Below are 14,230 nucleotides of genomic sequence, written 5' to 3'. Positions count from 1 at the left end.
TTGTTTGGAAAATAAAAGCTAGAACCAGCCACTTTATTCCGAAACCATTCACCAAGTGTTGGAGGGCAACAGGAATAAATAAGGGAGGGAGAGGAGGGCAGGGAGGTTCTACGTCTTGCAGCAGATCCCACACTTTGAGTTATGACAGCAGCCACAGCAGAAGATGCAGATGGGGAAGTGGGTGTCTCGCCTCCTCAGCCTCTGGAGCCCGGGCTGTGGGAAGAAAGGAGAGAGTCGGTGTGGGCCCAGAGAAGGCTGTGGAAGCTACGAAGGGAGGCCCAAGTGTTCTTACCATCAAGCCAGCCGTGGTGCTAGCTGTGTCCTGGGTCTGGAGGTCTGCAAGCTGTTTTGTCTGTGAAAACAGAAAGGGCATCAGGGATGGCAACTAAGTAAAGCTGCCATCTTTTATAAGTGTCAGAACCTTAAGATATGGTCCTGGTATCTGGAAAATGTCCCTGTGAAACTTTGACCATGAAAGAGCAGTAGCAGTAGTGGCTGCACCTCATTCGCCACAGCTGATGTGCTGGCTCACTCTTGTGCTAACCCAGCCAGTACCACCTGTCCTCAAAGCAGCACCTGCCTACCCCAGCAGAGCTCTCAGATTTGCCCCCACCAACCCATTCCTTCCCTAGGGGTTGCGTCCGGTGCTCAGATGGAAGCCTTGCTGTCTGGACTTTTCTCACATTCCTACAGGCAGTCTCCTTCCTACAAACAACCCAAGTCTCCTGCTCTCTCCACATCTGCTGGTCTTCTTCGGGACATTGCCTTCCCTGGTCTGGATGCCAGCCCTTACGCCTAACAAGTCTCCCTGCATCTTGCACCTACGATTTGGTCCCCTCGCAGAATCAGTCAGACTGCAGCTTTTCCCATTAGGAAAGCCTGCAGGGCTCTACCTGCACTGAGGAAAATCAGTTTGCATTACTGCCCATAAGACTTGGCATACCCGCCCCTTGATCTCATCTCCAAGCACCATCACCTCCACTTCCTAAAGCCTCTGATCATCAAGTACACCGTGCTTGCCCCCACCTTACATCTTTGCTTGCTGTCGCCTTTTTTTAACCTCCAAGTCAGGTCAAATAACATTTTCTCACAAAACACTCCTTGCTTGACTGCCAGCTCTTGATTCTACCTCACATCCCACCCCGCACCATGGTAACTCTATTACAAGCTCCTGTGTTATTTGTGAGTAGCATTTACTAAACACCATGATCTTGTGTTGTGCCTTTTTGACTAATTCCCTGACTAGATTGTTAGCACCATGAGAACAAAAATCTCTCATTTACCTTGTTCATTGCTTGACCTCCACTGTCTAGAATAGGACTTTACGCAGAGTAGGTACTTAATAAAGAACTATGGAATTAGTTCAGGGCACCCAGTCCCTGCCACTTGGACCCCATTTCTGTATTTTAAGCAGCTGCCTATCCCCACTTGGCCCGTCTTGCTCTCTGTCAAGACCTGAGGGGTCTCCAGCCGCCCTCAGCAGCACCCCTCCCAAGGCCCGATTCTCAGGTCCTAACTGCCTGCTGGGCCCGAACCTGTGGGCTCTCACCTGATGCAGGAGAACTGAGGCACTGGCGAGGCTGGCCAGGAGGAGGAGCAGGAGGCAGGCAGCCTGGGTCCGTGTGTTCAGTGCCATCATGCTGTTTCGCTGTCCTGCTCTCAGGTCCGGGACTGCTCTGATGTCTGGGCTGTCACAGTTGCTTTTATGGGGCCTGCTGGGGGAGGCGGGGGTGCTAAGCCCCCTCCCCTTTGTCCTAACTCATTTCCAAGAAGGTAGTGGCGCCGAAAAGGCGGGAGATAAGCGGGAACAGAGCAACAGGGAACGGTTGTGTCACCCTCAGCCAGCAGAGGTGTGTCTGGGGGGTGGGGCAGATGGGGCCACAGACAACACGTCTTGCCAGCCACCTGGGAAATACTTTCCCTGACATGACATCACCTTGTTGATCTCAGAAAAAAAATTCCCCCTTTTGCCCCAGAGGCTGAACAGGTCGATGAGCAGGAGCAAGGTTTCCTTGTCCCCCACCCTTCCCTGACGTCCTCATTCACACGGGGAATGGCTGTCTTTTCCCAGGCCCTGCAGGGGTGCCTGGCACAACTCCCACAGCTTTGGATCTGTTCTGTGGGGGCCACTGCAGCAGTCAGACGCAGGAGTTTGAGTTGGCACAAGCTCCCAACACGTGTGTGATCTTCTAGAAGTGTCAGAACCTTAATATGTGGCCCTGGTATCGGGAAAATGTCCCTGTGAAACTTTGACCGTGAAAGAGCAGTAGCAGTAGTGGCTGCACCTCATTCTCCACAGCTGATGTGCTGGCTCACTCTTGTGCTAACCCAGCCAGTACCACCTGTCCTCAAAGCAGCACCTGCCTACCCCATTCTGGGATTTGCGCTGTATTCAGTCCCTAGCTATCTACTCAGCCCATCCCCAAGGACCTGGCTTTCCAGACACTGCTCCCTCTTAGGACCCCACCATTCATGTCTTGTTTTCACTTGACAGGAGAGGAACTGAAGGCAAAGAGTGGGGCACTGCCTGAGCCAGAGGCAGAGTTGGCATTCCAGACTAGGCAGCCTGATTCGGGGGCCTGTGCTCTGATCACCAGGCCTTCCTGCCTCCCCAAAACACTGGCTCAGTGAGCTACTGTGCACACCTCATGCGACCTCTACATTCAGTGGCATCATATTGGTGTCACGACACCAGCAGTGGGGTATGTACACCACAGGAATCTGCAACACTATAAACCAGGGCTTTTCTTGGAGATCCAGTTCCCTAGAACACCGCTGGATGGGGAGATGTAGCAAGGCTGCCTGACTGTCCTAGTCATTGCCTGAACCATGGGCAGTGGGTGCACATAGCCCAGGACTCACAAACTTGATTCCAGAGATGGGGCTTCGGCCATTTTGCCTGACTCATTCTAGGATCATCCAGTGTCAACCCTATCATTGGAGCCTAGAGATGCTGTTGCCAAGGAATGAAGACTTCTACCCTGCCATGAACTGTAGCCAAGCTCAGTCAAAAGCACAGGAATGTGAAACCCCTGGGAAGTAGAGGCTGCTCCCTGCCATCTGCCTCCTCATTCACTTCTTGTTAGGCTCTTCCTGCTGCACAAACCCTTGCTCTCCAAGGTGGCCTCAAGCAGAGGAACGGCCAGGACGAGGAGACAGGGCTCTCAGAGGGAAGAAACCAGTTGGGGGCATTTGTAGTGCACAGGGTGGAGAGCTCAGCAAGGTGACGACTGAAGGCCTAGATCCTGGGAGTGTATGGAGTTGCACGGGGGCTGCAAGCTCAACTTCAGGGAGACACAGGAGCATCCCCCAGCACGGCCTGGTGTTGCTGCATCTCCATTCAGGCAAGGTTTCATCATCAGCCAGGGGCCAGGGGTCACAGCACAGGCGCCAGAGACACAGTGCAAGGCGACAGGCTGACGGGCCAAGCCTGGCTTCTTGGCCATCTGCCTTCCTTGGGGGTGGGGGGCTCAAGGCCAGGCCCCACCATTGGCTGGTGAAGAGGGAGGGGCTTCAGCCCATAAGGGCAGGGCTAGGAGCCAGTCCCATTTTTTAGAAACTGGTGACACAGGAGACCCCAGCTTCTCCTCCCAAAACATGGGTCCTTCACCCAACCTCTCTCCCACCCCCACCCCCACTCCATATATACACACCTGGGGCCTCAAAGAGAATATTTTTTCCTTAATTTCTCGATCCATCCATCCAACAGACTGCATACCATGCAGTACAGGATGGCAGGGACTGATACACGGCCAATGACACAACAGCTGAGGCCCTGCCCTGACAGAGCTCTGCTCAGACCCCACGCCCTCCGCCCATACCTGAGATGGACAGATACACAAACACACAAGGCGGGGCCACATGGGGCCAGTTTATTGCAGTTAAATACCTCTCTCTCTATTTTTTGTCCATTTTTTTCATAAAGAAAATTAACACACACACACACACACACACACACACACGCCCGAAGGGAAGCAGGAATCCAGAAACAAGAGGTGGGGTGGGACATGGCCTCCCTGCTTAGGTCCAGGTCCCAGGGATGGCCCCCCAAGGGCTCCCTTCTTTCCTGTAAGCACCGTATCAGTACCTCTAGAGACCAGGGAGGTAGTGGGGTATGACAGGGCCTCTGCCTCCTCCCTTTTGCCTTCAGGCGAGACCACTAGAAGTGCTGGGGCTTAGTGGGGACCAGGAGAAGGGACACAGACAGATAGGGGAGGGAGGATATCATATCCATGTTGAGGGGAGCAGTGGGTTCTTATCCACAGAAATGCATTACTTCTCCCCATATTTTTTTTCGTTAAAAATCTACTATAAAAAAACGCAGCTGGGGGAAGGGCATCTGTCCCTCTCTGTGCTAAGGGCTGGGGAAGGGGGCAGCAGAGGCCCAGAGGAGGGCCCCACTGCACGATGGGGTGGGTGTCACTGCCGGCTGCTGTCGCCCACCATCTCCAGGTTGTGCTGCTGCAGCTGGGCGCGAAGCACGGCATTCTCATTCTTCAGCTCCTCTATCTGGAAGACACAATAGTGGACAAGGAGCTAGGGATAGCTCCCTGCACCTTGGGGTTCTGGGCTCTCCACCCAGCTCCCAGCCCTGGCACTCACCTGTTGCCTCAAGAGCTCATTGTCCATCTGCAGCCGCTCGGCCTCCTTGAAGGTCTCCTGCATGCGCTGGTTGGTCTGGCGCAGCTCCCGGATGTAGTCGCAGGCCTTTGACAAGATCCCTCCTTTACTCTGGGAAGGGGTGGGCAAAAGCATTAGAGCGAACACTGCCCACTGGCCTCTGCCCACTGGCTCACCCCAGGGCAACTCCCATGTTCAGTGGTCAGACACACTTTCTGGGAGGGGTAAGGAGCACTCACCGCTCCTGTCTTGCTATTGTCTGCATTACAATCTGGAATGATTTTTGAAAGTTGGACGATCCAGTTGTTGATCTTGTCCCTCCTCCTCCGCTCCACTGCAGGAATAACACCAGTAATGAGAGCTAGGTTACAGCACTTCCTGTGCACCTAGGTGATTTCCCTCCTGAGGCAGGTGCCAGCAGACCCCAGGTGGCTGAGGGAGAGGGTGGGCCCTGGGCAAGGTCACACTGCTAGCAAATACAGGAGCAAGATCTGAACACAGGTGGCGGGCCTCTATGCCTGCTTCACACTGCTTCTCAAGAGGAACAAAGGAAGTTTCCCTCTCAAGTGCCACACATACCTTTAAAGCAGAATCAACAGTGGGAGACTGTGGGTTCGTTCTCTTTGCCTATTTTTAAAAATTTTAGTCGACACTTTAAAATTAGGAAATTTCACATAAAATTAACATCTTTTGAAGAAAGGAGTTGTGGATAGAGTGGGCATGTATTCTTGAGAGGCAAAAATGGGCCAGAGTCCATTTACATGGGAAGTGAGTGCCCCTCTTTGGTTCCCACAGCCCCTGCATTTGATTCTCCACAGTCCTTAGGTCTCCCCAGGGCAACGGGCCCCATGGTTCTTTTTCTTCATCTTTAAAATCAGTCTGACCTTGTCTCATCTTTGTTTAAAACCCTTCTTCAGAGACACAGTAGCAAATCTCAGATCCCCAGAATGGCATTTGTGGCTCACAGGGGCCTGGCCCATCAGGGAATTGGATCACCCAGGAACTACATGAACACCACCTTGAAGGCCAGGGATGGTAAACACTGCAATATAAGATTTCACGTGAAGAAAATCCAGATTCATGATTTTCATAAAATGCCACAATTTCACTCTGCCACCTGAGTTGAAAGGCCGTTGCTGCCTTCAGATGGGGCATGACTTGTCTCTGGCTTCTAACCTGGCCCACATGTCCTGACCTTAGGACAGCTGCCTGGGGTCTGCCTGTGTTGAAGCCGGAGACCCCTGGTTTGGGGCCTACTGAAGCAAATCTATCCCAGCCCTTTCTTATCTTCCAACTCCAGTATTAGGCACTGGTGGGGACACATAAGAAAGCCTAGTTATCCCCCAACTCTCAGTCACACTCAGTCCCTTGCCAGGATGGCCCGTGGACAAATGCAGGTATGTTTGTGGAGAGGAGACTGGGCCTATACGTAGGATTTAGAAAGAAGTGTGAGAAGATACTTTCTCAGAGTTGGGTGGTGCTGATGGGAGATTGGGAAGGGGGCTGAGTGATAGTGAGAAAAGAGGGGTGGGCCAGGAGAATGCCCCTCGATCCTCATCTCCTAAGGCGAGTACTGCCCCTGACCCTGTGTTCCCTCAAAGAACACACCTGGTCACCAATAGACAAATCCCACTGTCTTCTCTTGGCACCTGGTTTTGTCCACTCATTCCACCTCCACGTGCTCCCCCAGTCTGGCTTGGGTGACAGCACCCTCCTATGTGGAGGACTCTCCTCCTCCCTGGCCTCTCTTCCTCCCTCGCTTTCCTCTTTCCTGAGAAACCTTCCCAATACCATGACAAGCACAGTGCCCAATAGAGAGCTTCGTCTGACCCTATCCCTGGGCCCCACTGCTGTCGGAGTGAGAAAAAACTTCCCTTTGAGGACAGCCATGTCTGTCTTAGTCTCTGGCAACTCTGTGGCCCAAAGCTGCAGCACAGCCAAGAGTGCAGCCCAGGCCTGGTGGCACAGCCCACCACTTCCCTCAGAAGTGTGCCTGCTCCATTCCTGAGGTTTCAGCTGAAGAACTTAGTAGCAGATGACTTCTTGGTTTTTCCCCCACTCTCATGCAGTCCAACATTCATGAGCCTGGACACCCAGGCTGTAGCTGTATATCCCATGTAATCCTCATTTCAAGCCACCAGGGGGCAAGCACAGGGGGTGTGGCACAACCCCAATTTGCATTTACATCTTAAAAATGTAGCCCTCGCTGCTGTGGCTCAGTGGATCAAGAGCCGGCCTGCGAACCAAAGAGTCACTGGTTCGATTTTCAGTCAGGCACATGCTTGGGTTGTGGGCAAGGTCCCCAGTTGGGGGCATGTGCGAGGTAACCACACATTGATGTTTCTCTCTCTTTCTCCCTCCCTTCCCCTCTGTCTAAAACAATAAAATAAAATCTTAAAATATATCGCTTCTCTGTCCTTCTGGTACTCAGTGTGAAGTGTGCAGATGAACAGCTGATAGTCATACCAATGATATATGTTATAATTGAAAGCTGTGCCAAGTGCCTGGCGAACTCCAGGGTAGAGGAATGACTTCTGCATGGGGCTGGGGTGGGGTATAGCTTCAAAGACTTAGAGAGGGGACATTTGGGCTAGTTTCTGAGGGGGATAGGCATCAGGCAGACAGGTGTCAAGATTCCAGAAATGGTGACATGGAAATATTGGGGGTGGGGTGGGGATGAAACAGGGTGGTAGAAAAATGTGAAAATAGGTTGTGATGGCCTTGAATGCCCTGCTAGTGGTCTGGATCTCATTCTTATCCTAGGGGTCCAAGCCCTTGAGTCTGGGGCCTTTCATTAAGCGAGTGGTAATATGGTTAGACCTGTGGCTTGGGAAGACCATTCTGACACATTTGAAATGGAGGAAAACCATTAAGAAGACCAAGGCCATGTATACTCCACAGAAGTGCTTCAGTTACATCCATACAATATTTAAAACACAATTTACAAGTAAAATATGCCAGGACTGAAAGGAGAAATGGACATGAATTTGGAGACATCAACACTCCTCTCAGTAACTGATAGAACAAGTAGACAAAAATCCCAGGATAGAAAACCTGAACACTGTCAACCAACCAGCTGACACTGAGGAAACACTGTAACAGCAGTGGATACATATTCTTTCAAGTGCACACAGAAACTTTCATGAAGATAGACCATATTCAGGGCCATATAATAGTCTTAATACATTTCAGAGAACTGAGATTATACAGAGTATAATAAAACTAAATTTAAAAAAATCAGTAACAAAAAGACATCTTAAAAACCCACAAATATCTAGAAATTAAGCATCACACGTCTAAATAACCCACAAGTCACAAGAAGAAATCACAAGGAAAATCGGAAAATATATTGAATTGAATAATAATGAAAGCATAACATATCCAAATGGGATGTAGCTAAAGCAAGTATTAGAGTGAAATTTGTAACTAGAAAGGTTTGTATTAGAAAAAAAGGTTTAAAATAATCTTTTAAAAAGTGGGGGAAAAAAACCCCAGCAAATTAAACCCAAAGTAAGTAGAAGGAATGAATTAGTAACATTAAGAATGGAAACTGATGAAATAAGAGAAAAAGCAATCCCATCTGGCATTTAAAAATCAGATTTCACAGAAAGATCTGGATTTCTGGCTACTCAAGACGTTCTCACAACAGTGGAGCTAAATGCTGAGATGGCAGCAGTGGGCTGGCGCTGCTAAGGTTGTCCTTCAGGCAGGAAGGACACACATGCCCCAGTTCACTGAGGGGCTGGGAGATGGGTTCCCATGGTACCAAGAAATGGTGGGAAAGATGTAAGGAGGAGGAAAGAGAACATGATTTGAAGTCCACTTCAGTAGAGAACTTTAGGTTTTGGGGATGTGAGGGAAAAGTGGGCAGAGTTGAAGATGGCCTGGCTAAATTTAAGTTCTGGCTTGGATAATTGTGCCAAGGGTGCCTTTTGCTGCACTAGAACAAGAAATGTTGCATGGGAGCCTTTGGGAAGGAGAGAGAGCAGATTCTCTTTTGGTCACATTGAGTCTTAGGTATCTCAAGGACATTCAGAAATGGAAGTTTTGAACGAGCAGCTCAAAATGAGTTGAGTTCAAGGAAGCCCTGGAGGGACATAGAGGAGCAGGTCTCACCTTTTTGAAGTCACATAGGAGAAAGCCAGCAGACCCCCCTCCCCAGAGAAATAATGCACACTGAAAACTGGGGATAGGACTTTGGGGATAATGACAATCCCTGAGCCTAATGCTTCACTCTCCTGAGGCTGACCTGAGAGGGGACCAGACCTTAAGAAACACCAAGAGCCAAAGCAGTTTCCCAGCCTTGACCAATGGAAGAAATCACTTGGGGAACTTATCAAAATACAGACTTCTGGGCCTCCCTCCTCTGATCTATCCATTCAGAACCTATGAGGACAGGAGTGGAGACCTTGATTATTAACAAGCTTCCTGGAGTATTTGGGAAGCCCTTAAGGAGCAGGCTGGGAAAGAAAGGCAAAGAGTATAGGAGACACAGAGCAGGTAAAGCAGAAAGGATCATTACTGAATGAAGGGGAACAGAGAGGTTCGGGTGCTTGGAATGCAGATAGGAAAGGAAGCCAATGGATTTGCCGTTGAGGTCATCATGGGTACAGGATGGGTAGAAGGTGATCCAAATACTCTGCAGGTTAGGAGAGGCAGGATAAAGATGGAGGGTAGGGCAAGGTTATGAAAAAGACTGCTTTTCGTAGGAGAAAGATTCCAGACTGTTTGCAGGTAGATTAACCCAGTGAGAGGTAGAGAGTGAGAGAATGAGGTAGAGAGTGACTGGATGGTAACCCAAGAGTGTTCTGCTGCAGTCGCACCGGGGATGGGGGGACAGCACACCACCAGGGAGCCAACATGTCTCAGCTGGCTATATCCTCACTATGAGCCTCTGCATAAGTCTGGCTAACATCATCTTACGGAGGACTAAGTAGGTGCAGATTTTAAGAACCAGTCTGAGGTCATATGACATAAGCAGTAGAGACAGAACTGCTGGGTAGCCTACAGGAGGCCCCTCAAACTTGCCACACTTAAAAACCAAGCTCCAACTCACCCACTCCCTCTTCAAACCAATCTGCCCCATTATGAACTCTGAGTAATGAAACCCTGATTTTTCAGCCTTGGAATCTTCTCCCTATGCCCTGGTCTGTCTCTGACCAGATATCTGCAGTCACCTCCTATTTTCCTAGCCTTCGGTATCCCTTACTCTCTAGCCTCATACACAAACCTCTTCGCTGGTTTCCCCCCAAACTACAATAAAAACTCAGAGCAGGAACACTGGAGGGCCTCATGTGACCTGGCCTTGACCAATCCTCCCACAACTCTGCCAACTTCTTCTTTCCTTTCCTGAATTCTGATCTTCTTTAAACATGCCGGCTCCGTTCTGGTTCAGGTCTGGGTGTTTGCACTTGCTCATCCCTCTGCCTGGGACTCTCCCCCAGTACTTGGCTGGCCCATTCCTTAAGGCTGATTCAGGTCTTTGCTCAAATGTCACGTCCCAGAGGCCTACACTGCCACCATTACCCTCCATCTCCTTACCCAGCTTTATCTTCCTTCATGCTGTCTGATGTCATACTGTACCTTTGGATAATTTGTTTTCCCCACCAGAATAAACACTACAAGAGCCAAGACCTCATCTGTCCAATTATCCACTGTATCTGAGAGCCTAAAACAGGGGCTGGCACATAATATGTATGTGCTGAAATGAATACCTCAACTTAGTGAGCTGTTTAGATCACAGATGCTCAGGCCCATTCCCAATTGAATACCTTTAGGATTCTGGGGCCTCACCCTGGCATTCAGGGCCTCCCTCAACTCTCCTGGCTTCCCTCTCAAGCACTCCACATGGAAGCTCTGCAACAACCAAACCAGCACCCACCAAAGAAATTTGACTCCTCTCTGCCTTCCCCCTTCCAGCCTGTGCTCCCCTCTGACTGACAGGCCCTCCCAAAGACCACCTCTCTGGGGAATCATCACCTGATCCCCCAGTCAGTGTTCAGTCAGATGCCTATGCTGAACTCCTAAGTCTCTCTGACACTCCATACCATGCCCTGTATTTGGCCCAGGGCACATGTTGCTCAGCCTGGAATCCACCTTCAAGAAATATTTGCTAAAGAATTGTCTGGGTGTAAGTATTCACCTTGACTTCCATGCTGCTATGTCCACCATGCTGGCTACTGACTGGAAGCAGGGTTTGGGGTGGGAAACCAAGGAATAGCAAATAGGGCCAAAATGACCTTAGGATGGATTTGGTGTTTATGGGAAGGACAGGATGCTCCAGTGTTGGCCAGTCAGATATAGCTTCCTGCAGTTTCAGCCTCAGATGTACTAACTATCAGACCAGAGTTACTTCTGGAATCCAGGCAGGCAGGGAAATGATGGACTGACACCCGGCAGCCGCCAATGGATGGGTAGGTCCATGAGAGCCAGATCAATCCCATTTTTCAACGGTGTGAAACCTGCCATTTTAGATGTTGGCCATTAATTCAAAATCAGTAGCCAGGATGACAAAGCACATTCTAGCCCATGACTGCTTCCTATGTTTCAGACAGTGAACGTCTCCCACCTGTTTCTCCTCTTCCAGCATTCAACAAACAGCTCTCTAGCACTTGCAGCATGCCCAAACACCAGACTTGGCTGTGCCTGTGAGGCCAAGGCCCAGGTGGGCCCAGAGGCTCCACTTTGACCTTACCTTCATTGTGCTGAGCTCTCCTTCTTTCGTCCCGTGGTGTTCTAGTTCCATCAATTTTCCTAGAAGAGGGAAAAAATGGGCACATGTTATCTCAGGCCCCATTCACCCAAGCACTTAGTAAGGAGTGAGACTTGAAAATGACCTTTGCAAGACAGATCCACATGTAGAAAGAGGAAATGATTCTTTGTTTATACTAAAGAAACAGAAGTAGACCAAAAAATAAAACAAGTGCCTGCTGTGTGCTCAACTGCCTGGCTTGTATTCCACAAAACCTTCCCTTTCTTCGACACCACACCAGGCCCTCCCAGTGTCCCTTGCTCCTGGGCCCAGGTCTCCTGCACATACGGGGAGTAGGGGTGTGTCCGGGGTGCAATTGTCCTTTGTGTTCCTGTCTGAAGCACGTCCTGGGGTGTCATCATGACATAGAACTGGCCTGTAGGGAGAGCGGGGGTTAGTGCTAGAATCGGGCAGAATCAGAAATAGCTGGGAGCTCCCTCCCTTGCTAGGCCTGTTGCCTCCCCTGCCTTCCACCTCAGCCCCTTCCTCCCTTTACCTCCAGCCTGCAAGCTCTGGTCTGTGGTCTGTACTGACACAGCCGTGGTATCTCCCACACTGGACGCTGGGAAATAGGCAAATCGTGCCTCCCCACTGACAGCCTCAGCTGCTGGGCTGCCGCCATTGCTGAAGGGATTTTGGATTACAGCCTGGGGAGTAGGAGGACACAGAGGCCACCCTTAGCCATCTTGTTCCCCAACCCATCCCCCTGTTGCCCTGTTTGAGGGATACTGCATCCGCTATGGAGGGTGAGGAACTCCTCTGTGGGTGCCACTCTGCCTACATCTCAGATAGCACTGGACCTTGCAGACACTCACCAATCATTTAGTAGACCAATTAATTTCTACCACTAGGAGACTTTTTTAGTACCATCATCTCCATTTTACAGAAGGGAAAAAAACGATGTTCCAAAACTCTTGCCTAAGGTTTCACTAGGCAGAGCAGGAATTTAACCCACACAGCCTGACAGCCTGAAGGCAGCATCTGTGTCGGACATGCCCCACCCACTGGGGCTCCCCAAGAACAGTCAGTGTTGCTGACCACCTACCAGTGGGAAGGGTGCTGCGGGACCTGGGGGCACAGAGGCAGCAGCGGGACCGGGGCGTTGGGCTGCCCCATCCACACCCACCTGGGTCACAGCCTGCTGCCCCCCCGCAAAGGCAGCCGTAGACACGACGCTGACGGCACCTGCTGTGTCGCCCTGGCCATCCAGCTGACCATCAGTCACCTGGACTACGCGGTACGTCACCTGCAGGGGGCGGCAGAGGAGCGGGACCAGCGCTAGAACTCAGGCAGGGTCCAGGTCAGAGCCCCTCCCAACACTCCGGTTTGTCCCATTCGACCCTCCGCTCACCCTTCCCCTTGCCCCCCCCACCCCCACCCCCGGGCTTAAGGTTCTCAGTCTCACCTGTCCTCCATTATTCTCTGTGCGGAACTGGTACTGGATGTTGTGGTCGCCGAACGCCGCCTGCTGGACGCTGGCGATGGCCACCGCTGTCTGCTCCTCTGCCCCGGGGCCGTCCCCGCCTACGGTCGAAGAAGGGCAGGGGGATGGTCAGCGGTCGTGTGGGCACCGGCATCCCCAGTGCCCTTCCCGGGTGCAGGCCACAGCCCCGGTGGGACCCGCGAGCACTCACCCTCCTGCAGCTCGACGCCCTCCTCTGCCTCGGGTCCCTTGTCGTGACTGCGGGGAGGGCGGGATGAGGAGGTCAGGGCCGCCCGCACCCCCACCCCTTTGCTCAGGTGCAAGGCCCCCACCCTGCCCTGACCTTTCTAGGGCTGGGGCATCGCTAAGACCCGGGACAGAGGCATTAGCATGTTCCCCCCTCCCTCGCGGCCTCCATTTTGAGCTGGGCCCGGCGGTCGCTAGGGATCATGGCGGCCCGGCCGCCAGACCGAAGGGCCGGAGCCAGGGCGCGCGGGGGCACGGACCCGCCAGGCGCCCTTACCTGGCGGCGGCAGCAGCGGTGGCCGAGGCAGCGGGATCCAGACCCGGGTCCAGCATGTCCATGGGGGGGTGGGGGCGGGGGAGGGCGCGGGGCCCAGGGGGAGGGGAGGGGAGGGGTGGGGTGGGGTAGGGTGGGGAGGGGAGGGAGGGGAGGGGGCGGGCGGGCGGCCGGGGGGGCCCCGAGCCCGGCGCTCACGCCGCGCGGCAGGAGGGGACGGAGGAGACACGGGAGCCGCTCGCGCTGATCACGGGGACAAACAGTGGGGTCATGTGAGGAGGAGATGCCGCCGCCGCCGCCGCTCTTCCTGCAGCCGCTGCCGCCACCGCCTTCGCCCGCCTCTTGCCGGCTAGCGGCAGCTCTAGGCTCCGGGACGCAGCGCGGTCGCCCCCCACCCGCTGCACGCGGCCCTCCGGCCTTCTTCCCCGAGTCGCCGCCGCCGCGACTTTTATTTTTTTTAACCCGGCCCACCCTGGACGGCCGCCGCCTCTTCCCTGGATCGTCGGCTCGAGCGTCAGCCGCCCGGCCAGGCCCAGTCCGGCGGCGGATCGCTGCTGCAGCAGCCGCCGCCGCTTTCTATTTTTTCCTTTTTTTTCCTTCCTTTACTTGAGCTGCGCGCGCGCGCGCGCGGCGGCGGCAGCAGCGCGAGCCCGGGCCCGTCGCGCGCGTGGGGAGGACTGCCACCGGGGAACGCGCACGCTGTTTGTCTCCAATGGCGGGCGGGTGCGCGCCTGCTTTGGTCTCTGCGGGGCGCTGGGTCGCCGCCACCACCCCGGGGCTGCCTGGCACTCGCCAGCGGGCCGCCGGGGTGGAATGCGGGCCCGGATGGGACGCCGGACGGCGAAGCTGACTGTGGGATTTAGAGACTGTAAAGCAGTCAGGAGCACGGGGAAAGGTGAACGGAGTGGAACGGGAG

At 53.0% G+C, this 14,230-nt stretch overlaps 2 protein-coding genes across 3 annotated transcripts; both read right to left on the bottom strand.

The window, feature by feature from the left end:
- On the bottom strand, positions 1–1,695 carry HAMP (hepcidin antimicrobial peptide). Its single transcript, XM_090259968.1, has 3 exons — positions 1,550–1,695; positions 293–352; positions 1–213 (listed from the first exon to the last, which is right to left on the bottom strand). The coding sequence occupies exons 1-3, from the start codon at positions 1,637–1,639 to the stop codon at positions 109–111; spliced, it is 255 nt and encodes an 84-aa protein (XP_090116094.1). The 5' UTR covers positions 1,640–1,695; the 3' UTR covers positions 1–108.
- A 2,152-nt stretch (positions 1,696–3,847) lies between these two features.
- Positions 3,848–13,386, bottom strand: USF2 (upstream transcription factor 2, c-fos interacting). Of its 2 annotated transcripts, none has more exons than XM_090259499.1 (10): positions 13,318–13,386; positions 13,006–13,052; positions 12,777–12,895; positions 12,417–12,617; positions 11,868–12,018; positions 11,660–11,747; positions 11,315–11,373; positions 4,860–4,954; positions 4,603–4,731; positions 3,848–4,509 (listed from the first exon to the last, which is right to left on the bottom strand). In XM_090259499.1, the coding sequence occupies exons 1-10, from the start codon at positions 13,377–13,379 to the stop codon at positions 4,420–4,422; spliced, it is 1,041 nt and encodes a 346-aa protein (XP_090115625.1). In that variant the 5' UTR covers positions 13,380–13,386; the 3' UTR covers positions 3,848–4,419. The 2 variants fall into 2 exon arrangements, with proteins under 2 accessions (XP_090115625.1, XP_090115626.1); XM_090259500.1 differs by having other exon boundaries at positions 12,498–12,617.
- Positions 13,387–14,230: the final 844 nt, after the last annotated feature.

Source organism: Furipterus horrens, unplaced genomic scaffold (assembly GCF_987537825.1).
Source record: "Furipterus horrens unplaced genomic scaffold, mFurHor1.1.pri manual_scaffold_13, whole genome shotgun sequence".
NCBI lineage: Eukaryota > Metazoa > Chordata > Mammalia > Chiroptera > Furipteridae > Furipterus > Furipterus horrens.
The sequence above is the reverse complement of the archived record's forward strand: the minus strand, read 5'-3'. Positions and strand labels throughout refer to the sequence as shown.

Bases quoted from the DNA above. Each gene is read 5' to 3' on its own strand.
- USF2 (XM_090259499.1), bottom strand. From the start codon at position 13,379: ATGGACATGCTGGACCCGGGTCTGGATCCCGCTGCCTCGGCCACCGCT. The intron at 12,896-13,005 runs GTGAGTGCTCGC...CTTCGACCGTAG, and splicing joins GGGCGTCGAGCTGCAGGAGG to GCGGGGACGGCCCCGGGGCA. The intron at 11,748-11,867 runs GTAAAGGGAGGA...CTCTCCCTACAG, and splicing joins CCAGAGCTTGCAGGCTGGAG to GCCAGTTCTATGTCATGATG.
- HAMP (XM_090259968.1), bottom strand. From the start codon at position 1,639: ATGATGGCACTGAACACACGGACCCAGGCTGCCTGCCTCCTGCTCCTC. The intron at 353-1,549 runs GTGAGAGCCCAC...CTGTTTTCACAG, and splicing joins CCTCAGTTCTCCTGCATCAG to ACAAAACAGCTTGCAGACCT. The intron at 214-292 runs GTAAGAACACTT...TTCTTCCCACAG, and splicing joins GCACCACGGCTGGCTTGATG to CCCGGGCTCCAGAGGCTGAG.